Genomic DNA, 15,781 nt, shown 5'->3' on the forward strand with positions numbered 1-15,781 from the left:
CGGGCATGCTAAAGAACCAGACTATCTATTCGCAAAGAGCTAGGCTAAGTTAGCCGGACAGGCCTGTATCTAAAAAGGATTTCTCTCTATCTGTTCTGGGGCCTTTATCTCAATCTGTCCCTCTGGTCAGATCGCACTGTGTCTGTACTAGTTGAGGATGAATTTTGCGCCCTATGTGGCTGCGTTTCCTTTATGTAAAGCACCTTTGAACGTATTCATCATGAAGAGGGTGCTATATAAATCTGGAATAATAATAATGATAATAATAATTTAGGAAACGGTTAAACAAAGTTTAATAATGTCTTAAGATATTGTTTGGTACACACTGTAAATATGAGTTTTCAGTATGTCAAAATCTTGCTTTCTGACAAAATCAAGAAAATTTCCAACAAGAGGGTCATGATGACCCTATATCACTCACCTGTTTAACATGACCTTGGAATCATCAAGATAAACATTTTGACCAAGTTTCATGATGATAGGGTCATCAATGTGGCCTCTACAGTGTTAACAAGCTTTTTCTTTGAATCGGGTGGTGACCTAGTTTTTGACCCCACATGACCCAGTTTCAAATTTTGCATGGGAATCAACAAGACAAACATTCTTACCAAGTTCCATGAAGATAGTGTCATTAATATGACCCATAGAGTATTAACAAGCTTTACTTTTGATTTGAGCAGGTGACCTAGTTCTTGACCCCACATGACCCAGTTTCGAACTTGGCCTAGGAATCATCAAGATAAACATTTTGACCAAGTTTCATTAAGACAGGGTCATAGATGTTGCCACAAAAATGTTAACAAGCTTTTCCTTTGATTTGACCAGGTGACCTAGTTTTTGAACCCATATGACCCAGTTTCGAACTTGGCCTATGAATCATCAAGATAGACATTCTGACCAAGTTTCATCAAGATAGGGACATAAATGTGGCATCTATGGTGTTAACAAGCTTTTCCTTTGATTTGACCTGGTAACCTAGTTTTTGACCCCACATGATCCAGTTTCAATCTTGGCCTAGAGATCATCAAGATAAACATTCTGTGCAAGTCTGTATCAAATCAAAGCATAAATGAAACCTCTATATGGCTGAAAGGGCCAAAATAGAAAATATTTTGTCCCTTTCAGGGGCAGTAACTCTAGAACCCATGAAGGAATCAACCCATTTTTCGAAAGGAACCAAGATCTTATTGTTATTCATGTTGTGTGTAAGTGTGGCCAAAATCAAATGTAAAATGTCACTTCTATCATGTTCACAAGGTAAAAATTAACAAATTTTGGCTCTTTCAGGGGTCAATCAGGGGCAATAACTGCGGAACCTATTTTTGGATCTGCTAGATTCATCATAGAATCCAAGATATATTGTTGCTTAAGATATTTTGCAAGTTTGTATCAAATCAAACCATAAATGAAGTCTCTATATTGCTGCAAAAGCCAAAATAGCAAATTTTGGCCCTTTAAGGGATCTGGCAAGTTTTCGAAAGAAACTGAGATATTTTGCCAATACAAGTTGTGTGCAAGTTTGATTAAAATCCATTATAAAATGTGGTCTCTATCGTGTTCACAAGCCAAAATAGCAAATTTGGCCCTTTAAGGGGCCATAACTATGGAACCCATGATGGGATCTGGCCAGTTTTCGAAGGAACTGAGATATTATGCCACTACAAGCTGTGTGCAAGTTTGATTAAAACTGATTGTAAAATGTGGTCTCTATCGTGTTCACAAGAAATTGTGAACAGACGGACGACAGACAAAATACGATCACAAAAGCTCACCCTGTCACTATGTGACAGGCGAGGTAAAAAGCATCATGCCATTATACAAAAATATGATTTTAGTAATATACCTAAAGCTACATTAGTGAACATGTCTAATAAACTTTTATAAATGCACACCCTTTCGACCAAACAAAGAAATAAGTAAAGAAAATCATAAAACTAAACCCTTTCACCTTACAATTACATTTTGACTTTCCAGTTATAATTCTTAGGAAGAACTAATATAACTTTGTAACAATTATAATAATGCCCCTTTAGAAAATGCATTAGCATATCTTATCTGCAAAGTAATATGATAACTTTCTACATTTCTAAGAACAAAAAAAAATACATAAATTGCTTTAAGTTTTACAAAATGAAGAAATCAAATCTTTACAGAGTTCCTTTCAATTATTCTTCATTTTCTCAGTACTTATTATGCATAGTAATTACACAGCATGGTTAAAACAATATCACATTGTGGCACACTAATAAATTGGCATACAAGTAAGATTCTCTCAACCATTTGTATCAAGATAAAAATTAAAGCTTAACAAATATAAATATACTCTGTATCAAACACATGGAATGTAGCAAGAACTATTCTCAACAAATTTGCACAATGCAAAAACTGTTCCAATGTCAAACACTAAATAAGTTCAGTGATAGAGTTGAGCTGAGTGCCCGCAGACTGACGACTCTACGTCTCTGATACATTCGGCGACACAGTGGGTACTTCCCATAAACAGCAACCACAATAGTTAAAATAACAAGCGCACACAACAGGAAGAGTATGGGAGAGAGTGATGAAACATCCTGAAATTTCAGAAAAAGACAACAATATTAACTTTGACGAGGTGGGTTTGTTTTTCATTTGGATCAAGACAAAGTTCCCGAATACAATGAACTGGTATCATTTTAGACAACAGCAAATAACTGGTAGAAGAGCTATTAAGTACCTATTAGCAGCTCTAAAATCAAGATAAATAAACTAATTCAGGTAGAGTTTTATAAATGTTTCCCCTTACTTGTTCCTCCAGTGCACTATAAGGCAAAGACTTGTCAGACAGCTGTTCTGATCTGTCTGCTTTCTCTAACTTGTTGTTCAGGGACGACTGTTTTTTCCAATCCAGTAAATAATCGAAAAACTTTATATACAAGGGATATAGATTCGACACCACAATCTGTCAAAAAGAAAGCAATTAAGTTTTGGATATACCTTTGAAAGTACAACAATATTTGTGTAAATAGTTTAAAGCATCTATAAAGTTTGCAAATAAAATTAAATAACATGCAAATTTCATTAAATATATGTCAGAAGTTAAATGTTTAAGTATTACAAATTTTAATTGTGGATAAAATATAATATCAATTTTTTCTACTTGATGTTTACTTTAAAAATTGATTGTGTAAATCCAACACTTTGAACCACAATAAACAAATCAAATTTTTCAATAATTTCATCTTTAAAATCCATGAATTCACGGATCCATAAAATAGACGTTTTTGCAAAAACAAACAATTTATACCAATTGAATTAAGTCAAGTGAGAAAGGTAATGATTTACTAATGAACTAACAAGATGGTGAAAATCTTACATCAACTCTACTATTTGGTGGGTTAAACAGATCAAAGCAACTTGGTCCTTGATGTTTATCTGGCCCCCACAGTTCTATTGCATAGGAAAATGGAATCTGTAAAAAAAACAACACACATTGAAAAACCAATCACAAATGCGTAATTCAAATACCTATTATCTTTATCTGTTTTATATTTCAAAACATTTTCTTTTTGTTAAAATGTATTTCTAAACATTAATGTCAAAAACAATTCAGTACATATACTGTGAAATCATTCGTGGGCATGAAATTTCATGGTTTTAGCTAATAAGTGGAAAAGTTTGTGAACTTCAAGTGAAAATGTTCGCAAATGCAAATCAAGAAATTCGTGCAAATATCAGCAAGCATTAATTTCCATGTTCACCAGGACCCACCATTTTAGTCAAGAAAAGACAAACTCAGCTTTGGCACTTCAGTTTTCAGTGATTTTTTTGCTAAAAATAAAGTTATAGCAAACTGAATATTTGCTGTTCTTAGGTGTAAGTTCAGACTTAAAATATTGACAAATACCGGCCTTGCAGGAAAAGGTCAAAATCAAATGTTTGTTTCATTTCCTTTTTACCTTCCTCCTTCCAGCCATATAGTCAAACACTGTTCCATCAGCGGAATAATCATTGAGATTTACAGCCCGTCCATACTGGTACTTGTATATAGTTGATGTTGCCAGCTCTTGAGCAAGTTTTGTCATCTCTTTAACATTATCTGGTACACGTCCTGTCTTTTGTGACACAGAGTCTGAAGATAAATGTTTACATGTATTCTATTCTTTTATATATTTCAGGCTTTACATACCGGGGTATTTTCAAGGCTGGAATATATATCAGACTTTGTCATATACTAATTAATAGTTAGTACTTAAGATTATTTATAGTGTTACTTTAAACAAAAGTTGCATGCCAAATAAAAGTTCACAAGGCAATATTTCCCATATAGTTTGAATTTAGATTATTTTACCTAATCTTGAGAATTAGAATTTCTCAACTGACTTTTGAAATGGAAGTTTGTTTTTTTTTTTATAAAACTTGGAAATGCTCGAAAGTCTTTGGCCATAACTATGAAGTTTGAACTTTAATTTGGCATGTACATGTACTTCTGAGTTTCATATATATTTGCTAATTTCACTTTTCTTGCAACGGAGCAGTTAAGAAAATGATCAGAGGTAAAATTGAAATTCCGCCTACAGGATATAAATTGCTGGACATTTTGTCAAAGAAACTTGTTTTTGATTGACAGAAAGAAAATTTGTCTGACAAACATTTTAACAATTCATCATGTTGTTCATGAAAACATTTTCCATATGAAGAAGTTATTAAAAAAATGGTTTAGACTGGATGCTCATATTATATTAGCTGTTCCACATTATGTCTTCGGAAACTACTCTTAACAAGTTTTAGACTGCATGGTGTGTTCTGTAACTTTCTGGCACACAGTCAAGGATCTTGGAGAAAAAAATCTGACCCATTTTTAAATTGACTGATATGTTGTTGTCTGGTGGTCTGTCAACTTTCATTAAGCCTGTACATAATAATGTCTAATCCTACAGAGGACTATTTACTGCCCTATCAGCGGAGCTTAATTACTGAAAAACCTTGATTGTGTTGTCCAAGTCGTCTCCTAACTATACAGTTTTTACTAATAAAAGCCACCTTATCAGTCAACATAAACAATAAATGAGCCGAACCATGAGAAAACCAACAGTGTGTTTGCGACCAGCATGCAGCTACGCAGTCTGGTCAGGATCCACACTGTCTGCTAACTCTAATTGCAACAGGCTTTGAAAGCGAACAGCATGGATCCTGACCAGACTGCGCGGATGCGAAGGCTGGTCTGGATCCATGCTGGTCGCAAATGCAGGATCCACACTGTTCGCTAATGGTTTCTCTAATTGTAATAGGCTTTGAAAGGGAACTGCATGGATTCTGACCAGACTGTGCGGATGCGAAGGCTGGTCTGGATCCATGCTGGTCACAAACCCACTATGTTGGTTTTCTCATGGTGCAGCTCAAATATGTTTACTTTTGGTTACATATTAAACTTCCCAAACTCGAAACAAAATACCAATAGTTAATTAATATGCAAACCTGCGAATGGAATGTATATTTGTTTAATCCCTGAGTGAAGTGAGAGAAAGCCATCAAACTGGACTTCTTCTGTCAAATCCCTGTACACATGACTCTCGGGCTCTGTAAAACGATTTAATTCTAGGTACATGATCTAAAGTACGTATGACTGTAACAGACATCAAGAATTCAAACTTGTAGCACCATTGTTATTACTAAGTGGTCTTTATTCACGTACAAGTACAATTTAGACTCTAGGAAACCCACAACAGCCTCATGGCAACAGGTCTAAAACAAATTCCACAATTTTCTAGGATGACCCTGGTTAGATTTTTAAGCTGCAAAACTGTCAAAATTGCTAACAAAGAAATAAATACACATTAATGTTTATAAACAACTTGTTCAACCTATTAAAATTTGACCTGTAAAGGTAATCAATAACTCATTATAACATTTAAGCAACATTTTATGACATTTCATTTTTTTGTTGAATCTGTAATAAGGAACAAACAGTCCCATAACAAAGAGTTGGATCCCTAATTAGAAATAAACTTTTTATATGAAATTTTGTGATTAACCCCCTTTAGCATGAAATTACTTAAAGATCCAGACTATTTCATTTGGTGTAAATATATTTTCTAGTTTCACATTTTGCATTTGACAGAATCTTTATTTGGATATTTTAACAATTTGGACTAAAAGCTAACTTTTAAAATTCAATTATTTGCAATCTATCTTGGTTGCACAGCCAAATAATATTTTACAAACTTGCATTTCTAATTCTAATCACTGATGCTAATGTATTTCGGCTAAATATATCATATTGCCAATGCAAAGTGTGAAAGTTACAGGGCAGCCTTCTCAACACAGGGTCATGGTCAAACATTCATATCCTTGGATAGGCTGTTAGACATACACTGAATAGTCTGTTTGTTACAATATTTTGTTAAAACAGGACATTCACCTGAAAATGGTTTTATGCCATGATATTCTTCATCAGTAGGATCTTTTGAGCTGCCTTTTCCTCCAAACTCCCAATCAAAGTTCCTGTTGATATCTACTCCAGAGCTGGTCCCTCTCCAACAATAATTTTTGGATGTTTCAACATGTTGTCTTCCATCAGGATTTGCTAATGCAATCACATATATATCTAATTTATCAAGATTTACGTCAGATCTATCAAAAGACTTCCAATTTTTGAGTAATCTTCTTAGCAAATGAAATAATGACTCTATAGGCAAAAATTCTCTAGCATGTTCACCAAATGACAGAAGCACTTTTACACGTTCGGTGTCTTCTAAACGAGCATTTGCAAAGTTTGTAACATGCAAAACATACTGTTTTCTACCCTGTTTTGAAAGATATTTAGATGGGTCAACAAGTCTCACAAAATTTTCATTTTCTTTTATGAAATGATCCAGTGTCAATGCAATTGATGTCAGGTTATGATAAACTTTGTAATCTGGTGTAAACCGTTCCCTCTGAGGTTTGACATCCATTAAACATACATGTAATATCTGAATGAGAAGCAGAAATAATCTGTTCAGTGTTACTGTAGGCAACGTCGAGGCATTCATCACACAAGCGTGAATAAAACCTGACAAATGGTGGGTTAATGTTCTATTCTATAGTCGTGCAAGGCTTTGTCTTGCATTTAAGGTGTAGGTAAAATGTCTTCTGTTGGCGAAACATTTCAAAAATAACCTACTGAGGGCAAGAAAACGATAAAATCTTGTAAAATCGTCATCGCGAAAACACGTGATATTAATGTTTTACAGCAATTATCACGAAATTTTCAGCGATATTGCACGATCAGTTACAAGAACACATAAAACACAATATCTCCACCAAAGTAGTTATCTAATCGGCATGGTGAAGACTAGTTTTAAGCCAAATTAAACAGTGTTTCCAATGTTGACAGCTTACAGGAACTGTCGATTACGCATGCGCATTGATGACAGCTAAAATGAAAGTGAAAGTAGACTTTTTTCACTGGACTGGACCGTGTCAGTTTTCAATTTATGCTACAGTTAGCATTTTTCCAGCGAAAACACAAGTTAATTACCAAGAATTATTAAAGTAGTGTTCCGATATTTTTCAGACAAGGTAAATTAATCTTATTTTCTAATTGATTTAGCCCTTTTTTCCATTTAAAGGCACTGACCTCAGTGCTTTTTCTTTAAGATTAAGTTTGGTCATCTAAGAGCAAAAGTTTTTGTGCTTATGAGTATAGCGGATTTTTGGGTATATCCTGTTTTCTCGTATTCTCAGGGGTCTAAGAGGTTGTTTAATTTCCAGGAAATGATTGATAACCATTTCATAAACAATATTTGGGTGTTATTTTGTAGAAAATTCACTTGTCTTTCGAATGCAGCCATGAGATGTTACAGAAAATATGCCATTTAATTACTTTTTCAGTATTTGATACCACCCTCAACTACAGAAATGGACCAAGGGTTTCTCATATTCTCTTGGATTTAGATTTGACTCTTCATCACAAATAACTTGTAGAATTTAAAACATTAAAGCAGCATGCCTCCAGATTTGGCTAAAAAAATAATCTTTCTTTCAAATTGAAGTTTGGTCTTATTATGAACATTAGAATATGAATTTTTGATTCTAAAATATTTTAAAAGTTCACAATTGAGAAAAAAAGATGACCCCGTCAGGAATAGAACCCCGGACTGCCACGGCAATAAAGACATTTTCCCGTCGTCATAACCAATAGCACAGTAGCTGAAGTAGTGAATAAGGACTTCAAAATATAGATATTTATAATTGAGACAGTTTACATGGAGTATAAGCGGGACAAACGCTTTTCGATTTTCATCGTAAAAAGTAGTAAAAACAGCAAATTCTCATGTGTTTCCGTAACATAAAGTTTGTCAGTAATTAAGTTTTAAAGCCTTCTTAAGAAATATAGCATTTATTTCAAGATATCTAAAAAAATATATCTTTGTTGTTGTCGAACGATCTGGAGGCATGCTGCTTTAAAATTACCATTGTGTAATAAAAAGATATATTCTGAAGTAAATACATCAAGAAAGATGACAATTAATTGCATAATGAATAATCTATGGCAAATTTGCTAATACCATGGGGAAAAAATAAGGATTGTTTTTTTGAAAAATTCAGTTAAATATAAATAGTTTCATCAATTTGCGTTCAAATCACTTGAAATTTTCAGTGTGTCAGTTTTGTACCATTCCTGTCTAGAAAATAACAAACATTGTATCATTTGACAACTTTAAAGCAAACAAGAGGGCCAAGATGGCCGTAGGTTGCTCACCTTAAAAACACATCATAATGGAGTAAACAGGTTTCTCCAGATGACCCATATTTGAACTTGGCCTAGATTTCATCGAGGCAATCATTCTGTTTGTTTTTGTTTTTGTTTTGGGTTTAACGCCATTTTTCAACAGTATTTCAGTCATGTAATGGCGGGCAGTTAACCTAACCAGTGTTTCTGGATTCTGTACCAGTACAAACCTGTTCTCCGCAAGTAACTGCCAACTTCCCCACATGAATCAGAGGTGGAGGACTAATGATTTCAGACACAATGTCGTTTATCAAATAGTTCTGACTAAATTTTATGAATATCCAGTGTAAAATGCAGCCCCTATTTCGTACACAAGATTTTTCTTTAATTTGACCAGGTCACCTAGTTTTTTACCCTAGATGATACATATTCAAACTTGACCTTGATTTCATCCAAACAAACATTCTGATCAAATTTCATGAAGATCCGGTGTAAAATGAAGCCCCTATTGCATACACAAGGTTTTTCTTTGATTTGACCTAATGACCTAGTTTCTGACCCAAGATGACACCAATATTCGAATTTGACTTAGATTTCATAAAGGCAATCATTCTGACCAAAATTCATAAGATCAATTGAAAAATACAGCTTCTATCGCATACAGAAGGTTTTTCTTTGATTTGACCTAATGACTTAGTTTTTGACCCCAGATGACCCATTTTCAAACTCTGCCTAGATTTCATCATGGTAATCATTCTTACCAAATTTCATGAAGATAAGTTGAAAAATACAGTCTCTATTACACAAGGTTTTTCTTTGATTTGACCTAGTGACCTACTTTTTGACTCCAGATGACCCATATTCATACTCGATCGGGATTTCATCAAGGCAATCATTATGACTAAATTTTATGAATATCCAATGTAAAATGCAGCCCATATTGGGTACACAAGATTTTTCTTTAATTTGACCGGGTGACCTAGTTTTTGAACCCAGATGATCCACATTTGAATTTGACCTAGATTTCATCCAGACAAACATTCTGATCGAATTTCATGAAGATTTGGTGTAAAATGCAGTCCCTATTGCATACACAAGCTTTTTCTTTGATATGACCTAGTGACCTAGGTTTTTAGCCCAAATGACCCATATTCAAATTTGACCTAGATTTCATCAAGGCAATCATTCTGACCAAAATTCATAAAGATCAAATGAAAAATACAGCTTCTTTCGCATACACAAGCTAAAAGTTGACAGACAGACGACAGACGCTGGACATTGAGCGATCACAAAAACTCACCTGAGCATTGCTCAGGTGAGCTAAAAACGAGAATATGAGAAACCCTGAGAGTACGAGAAACAGGGATAGAGGATAGATTAATGACTAGATTATTGTATAAATTTCAATCTCATTCTTCTACTAGCTTGCAGACAGACAAACTGACATAAATTCAAATGTTTGCTTGTTGTATTATTTTCGAAATGTCATCATACAAAAATCTTAGCTATCCGTTACTGACTAAATCAGTGTGTATGTAAAAAAACATTACGCCTAATAAAATTTGTTTCCACTATCCTGACCTACCCTAAATTTTTGGCCTGACCCTAAACATTTTTTTAAGGCCTGGAGATTTTTTTTCCAACTTTTTAAAGGCACAGCCTCCAGATTGTTTGACAAAAAAATATTTTTCTTAGATATCTGCCAGGGCCCTGTATTCATAAAGCTCCTAAGAAGAAAATCCTTAACTTTGTAAAATTTCCTGAACAACTTAGCACAAAAGAAAGTGTAGACTTTATAAGATTTATTTATAATCTTCATTACTGTGCCAGACTGTATATGACAATATTGTTAGACATTCCAACTAACTCAATTATTGCCCACAAAATGCTTTGGAACTTTTCCCTTAGTTAGTCCCTTAGGGAAAATTTTCCCTTTGGAGCTTTATGAACACCAGCCCTGCAAGAAATTAATGCTACATTTTTTAAGATAGGTGGCCCAAATAAATTTTTTTTGACTGGTTGTGAAATATCAGAATGTAAAATCTGTCCACCTGAGGTTTCATTATTTAGACTAGGAGATAAGAAACTCATGATTTTTTTTATTAAAAGCTGAATATTTTGAAAACAATACATTTTCCTTCTGAAATACAGGAAAAAACACATAATTTATTTTCTTTAAACTTGAATGCAGGAAATGTTTCTTAGCTATCTGCTATACCCTGTAGAGCACTGTATCTTTAACATGACAAATCAAGAAGAAAAACCTTGCCAGAGTCTGGAATCAAACCTGGGCCGCTGCAGCAAGAAAAATATTCCTTTGTTCTTGAATACTGTAGGGCTGAATACATGCCGGTATTTAACAACTGTTAAATATTAATCTTTATAAAGTATTAATTATGGCAATTTACCTCTGGTACCCCATTACACTTTTCAATTTTGAATGGAAACAAGAGCTGTCAGTGGACAGCACGCTCGACTATTCTCAGTGCTTGATAGTATAATATAAGCTACGAGTAAAACTTTAACATTACAATAAGCATATTCTAAGTCGAAAAGGGGCCATAATTCAGTCAAAATGCTTGATGCAGTTGCCTCCTCCTTTTTATACGCCCGTTTGAAAAATGGGACGTATTATGGGAACGCCCCTGGCGGGCGGGCGGCGTCCACAGACTTTGTCCGGAGCATATCTTCTACATGCATGAAGGGATTTTAATGAAACTTGGCACAGTTGTTCACCATCATGAGACGGAGTGTCATGCGCAAAAACCAGGTCCCTAGGTCTAAGGTCAAGGTCACACTTAGAGGTCAAAGGTCAAATTCAAGAATGACTTTGTCCAGAGCATATCTTCTACATGCATGGAGGGAATTTGATGAAAGTTGGCACAATTGTTCATCATCATGAGACGGAGTGTCATGCGCAAGAACCAGGTCCCTGGGTCTAAGGTCAAGGTCACACTTAGAGGTCAAAGGATACAAGAAAGAAAACTTTGTCCGGAGCATATCTTCTTCATGCATGGAGGGATTTTGATATAACTTGGCACAAATGTTCACCACCATGAGGCGGAGTGTCATGCGCAATAACCAGGTCCCTAGGTCTAAGGTCAAGGTCACACTTAGAGGTCAAAGGATACAAGAATGAAAACCTTGTCCGGAGCATTTCTTCTTCATGCATAGAGGGATTTTGATATAACTTTGCACAAATGTTCACCACCACGAGGCGGAGTGTCATGCGCAAGAACCAGGTCCCTAAGTCAAAGGTCAAGGTCACACTTAGAGGCCAAAGGTCAGATACAAGAATGACTTTGTCCGAAGCATTTCTTCTTCATGCATGGAGGGATTTTGATGTAACTTGGCACAATTATACACCATCATGAGAGGAAATGTCATGCGCAGTTCCTTTCTTTAGAATTACTTCCCTTTGTTGTTACTATAAATAGCTTATATTGTAACTTTTTCATTACTAGTCATAGGGAAAAATCGAGACCACTTTTCTGTAGTACAACATGCATGCTACATCCAATTATGAGGTGTATTTTGACCAATCTCTACCTGGTAAAGATTTTTGTGTGGACTTACAATTTTTTTATGGATTTTTTTTTTATCTTCCCTTAGTTGTTACTATAAATAACTTATATTGTAACTTTTTATAATTGACCGTAGGGAAAAAACAAGACCACTTTTCTGTGGTACAACATAGAAGTTACTTTCAAATTTTAGGTGTATTTTATGGTATCTCTACCTGGTAAGGAGTTTTTTTGTGGACTTATAAAAACAAATGACTTAAATGATTACTAAACAACCACAAAATTAAAATTCCATTTGCAAATACAGGTGCTAGAGTAAAGAAATTTGCTGTGACGGGCGTATATTGTGACATTCTGGCACTCTTGTTACAGACTGGGGTCATGATGGTAAACAAGTATGCAAAATATCAAAGCAATATCTCAATGGACTTTGAAAATATTTGGGGTGGTATGCAAACTTTAACATTAAAATAAGCATATTCTTAGTCGAAAAGGGGCATAATTCAGTCAAAATGCATGATAGAGTTGCCTCCTCCTTTTTACAGACTGGGGTCATGATGGTAAACAAGTATACAAAATATCAAAGCAATATCTCAATGGACTTTGAAAATATTTGGGGTGGTATGCAAACTTTAACATTTGTGTGACACTCACGCCGACGCCAGGGCGAGTAGGATAGCGCCCCTATTCTTTGAATAGTCAAGCTAAAAATTCAATAGTAAAAACAACTATTTCCGTAACATATAATCTGTCAGTAACTAAGTTTCAAAGCCATCTTGAGAAATATAGCAATATTGTTTTATATCTATTTTTTTTTCTTCTTTAATTTTTGTTGTTGTACGATCCGGAGGTCAGTGCTAACAAAAATTGAGACAGAAGCCTGCATATATTCTCTTTCATACACAAACAATTGATCAGCGCAGACCTATGCCAGAAATTTTTACACTTCTATACAGTTAGAATTTTACAGAATTTGTGTATGCATCATATTATTAGTATGACACCAACCATTACCTAATAGCCTCTGAATGATCTATTGTACTGCATGCAAATAAAATAAATATTGGCCAGATAAGACCTATAATATCTAACCTGAAAAATTCTGAGAGCATTTTAAATTTAAAATCCTAAAACCAACATAGAAGCAGATATGTTAAAATGTACAGTACATGTATTATTTGCATCCACCACCATCTCTGTTGAAAATGTTCTTGACCGTTTTTTTTTTAATTTTTTATATATACGTATGCAATGCCAATGTGTAGACTACAAGGAAACAAATTTTATTTGGCATTCGATATTCAGTGTCCTAATACTCTCCTAATTTCTTTTCTGAGAAGTTTCTTGTTACATCATAATATATGGTATTCATTTATGCAGTTTTAAAACAACTTTAGCTTCAGGTATGAATGAGAGATCTTTACTTTTCAGATATTTGTAACTTTCAAGGAAGAATTTATGGATCCTACATAAGAGTAAATCATAAATATTGAAAAATGTTAAAAGTCAAACCAATCTGGCTTTTAAAATCAAAAGTGCACAGGCACCCTGTCTGTGTGTGCCCCTTTAGTAACTCAGGCAAGAAACATGACAAAGCACATCTTGAAGGTGATGAACAAGTTGCAGACAAAGAAAAGAATTGTGGAGAAGATAAAACACATCCAAATGGGAAAAATATTCAGGGTTTACATATTATAGAGAAGCCTAAATATCCACAGAGTCCCTTCTCAAAAATGAAAAGAAAATCACTTTCTCCTGCTGAAAGACTAGCAGCATTGCTTCCAGAGGAATACAATACAAATATTGACAATAAAGGACTTGATGGAATTAATAACTTACATCCAAAAGATGAAGATGATTCTCAGTCAAATGAAAAGCAAAATAATGTAAAAGTAAGGCAAGGCAATGACTTTATGAAACAGAGGTTTAAAGCAAGGACAAAGATTCAACCTTCAAAAAGACTTTCAAGCATGTTTCCCCAAGACTACTGGCAAAGTCTGGATGATTCAGAAACAAAACAGATTGTGGAAGATCTTGGTGAACATGTGGATACCGATTCTAAAAAGCCATTAGAATGATATCTGATGCTACAGAAAAAGTGTGATAATAACTTCCATTTTTAGCTCATCTGATTTTTTGAAAAAAAATGATGAGTTATTGTCATCACTTGAGCGGTTGTCGGCGTCGGCGTCGGCGTCGGTGTCGGCGTCTGCGTCGGCGTTGCCTGGTTAAGTTTTGTTTAGGTCAGCTTTTCTCCTAAACTATCAAAGCTATTGCTTTGAAACTTGGAAGACTTGTTCACCATCATAAGCTGACCCAGTATAGCAAGAAACATAACTCCATCTTGCTTTTTGCAAGATTTATGGCCCCTTTTGTACTTAGAAAATATCAGATTTCTTGGTTAAGTTTTATGTTTAGGTCAACTTTTCTCCTAAACTATCAAAGCTATTGCTTTGAAACTTGGAATACTTGTTCACCATCATAAGCAGACCCTGTACATCAAGAAACATAACTCCATCTTGCTTTTTGCAAGCATTATTGCCCCTTTTGGACTTAGAAAATCAGTTTTCTTGGTTAAGTTTTATGTTTAGGTCAGCTTTTATCCTGAACTATCAAAGCTATTGCTTTATAACTTGCAACAGTTGTTCACCATCATAAGCTGACCCTGTACAGCAAGAAACATAACTCCATCCTGCTTTTTGCAAGATTTATGGCCCCTTTTGGACTTAGAAAATATCAGATTTCTTGGTTAAGTTTTATGTTTAGGTCAACTTTTTCTCTTAAACTATCAAAGCTATTGCTTTGAAACTTGCAACACTTGTTCACCATCATAAGCTGACCCTGTACAGCAAGCAACATAACTCCATCCTGCTTTTTGCAATAATTATTGCCCCTTTTGGACTTAGAAAATCATTTTCTTGGTTGAGTATTATGTTTAAGGCAACTTTTCTCATAAGCTATCAAAGCTATTGCTTTAAAACTTGCAACAGTTTTTCACAATCATAAGTGGACACTGTACATCAAGAAACATAACTCTATCCTGCTTTTTGCAAGAATGATGGCCCTTTTTAGACTTAGAAAATCATGGGTAGGACAATATTTCTATTATACAAAAAAAATCAGATGAGCGTCAGCACCCGCAAGGCGGTGCTCTTGTTAGACTATTCAGTGAATGTCATGCAAAAATGGTAGTGCTAACATTTCTTTTGCCTGTTTGTTTTGATATGAAACACTAGTCTTCATTTTTAAACTTGTTATATTGAAACACTGGTTTTGACAGAAAAATGATATTCCTGTTTGATAAAGAAAGCAGAAGCTGTAAACATGCATAGTGTCTTGTAGTTCATAAAAAAATATTAGATGACAAAGTATGCATCTGGTTAGCTACTGGTACTAGTACACAACCATGAAATGATTTCTGAACTGATTAAGTTATATACCAGTGGAACAGTTTTAAATTTGTATAGCTGATTTTAGTACACATTTCCTAATATAAAACTGCAGTCCATAGTTCCTATAGTTCAACATTATGTTTTGCTGGGCTAAATTGAAAACTTGAAAGTTT

The 15,781-nt window shown here is 34.5% G+C and overlaps 2 protein-coding genes across 2 annotated transcripts; one reads left to right on the forward strand and one right to left on the reverse strand.

The window, feature by feature from the left end:
- Positions 1-468: 468 nt before the first annotated feature.
- On the reverse strand, positions 469-7,351 carry LOC123541704 (carboxypeptidase A4-like). Its single transcript, XM_045327251.2, has 6 exons — positions 6,398-7,351; positions 5,455-5,556; positions 3,936-4,108; positions 3,353-3,448; positions 2,783-2,938; positions 469-2,570 (listed from the first exon to the last, which is right to left on the reverse strand). Exons 1-6 carry the CDS (start codon positions 7,008-7,010, stop codon positions 2,397-2,399), a joined length of 1,314 nt encoding a protein of 437 aa, XP_045183186.2. The 5' UTR covers positions 7,011-7,351; the 3' UTR covers positions 469-2,396.
- Positions 7,352-7,386: 35 nt separating this feature from the next.
- LOC123541710 (uncharacterized) lies at positions 7,387-15,543 on the forward strand. Its single transcript, XM_045327263.2, has 2 exons — positions 7,387-7,539; positions 13,648-15,543. The coding sequence occupies exon 2, from the start codon at positions 13,713-13,715 to the stop codon at positions 14,292-14,294; it is 582 nt and encodes a 193-aa protein (XP_045183198.2). The 5' UTR covers positions 7,387-7,539; positions 13,648-13,712; the 3' UTR covers positions 14,295-15,543.
- Positions 15,544-15,781: the final 238 nt, after the last annotated feature.

Source organism: Mercenaria mercenaria, chromosome 1 (genome assembly GCF_021730395.1).
Source record: "Mercenaria mercenaria strain notata chromosome 1, MADL_Memer_1, whole genome shotgun sequence".
Classification (NCBI taxonomy): Eukaryota; Metazoa; Mollusca; class Bivalvia; order Venerida; family Veneridae; genus Mercenaria; species Mercenaria mercenaria.

Excerpts from the sequence above, each read along its gene's own strand:
- LOC123541710 (XM_045327263.2), top strand. The coding sequence starts at position 13,713 with ATGTTAAAAGTCAAACCAATCTGGCTTTTAAAATCAAAAGTGCACAGG.
- LOC123541704 (XM_045327251.2), bottom strand. The coding sequence starts at position 7,010 with ATGAATGCCTCGACGTTGCCTACAGTAACACTGAACAGATTATTTCTG. Across the intron at positions 4,109-5,454 it reads AATATACATTCCATTCGCAG|ACTCTGTGTCACAAAAGACA; the intron begins GTTTGCATATTA and ends ATTTATCTTCAG. Across the intron at positions 3,449-3,935 it reads ATATGGCTGGAAGGAGGAAG|ATTCCATTTTCCTATGCAAT; the intron begins GTAAAAAGGAAA and ends TTTTTTTTACAG.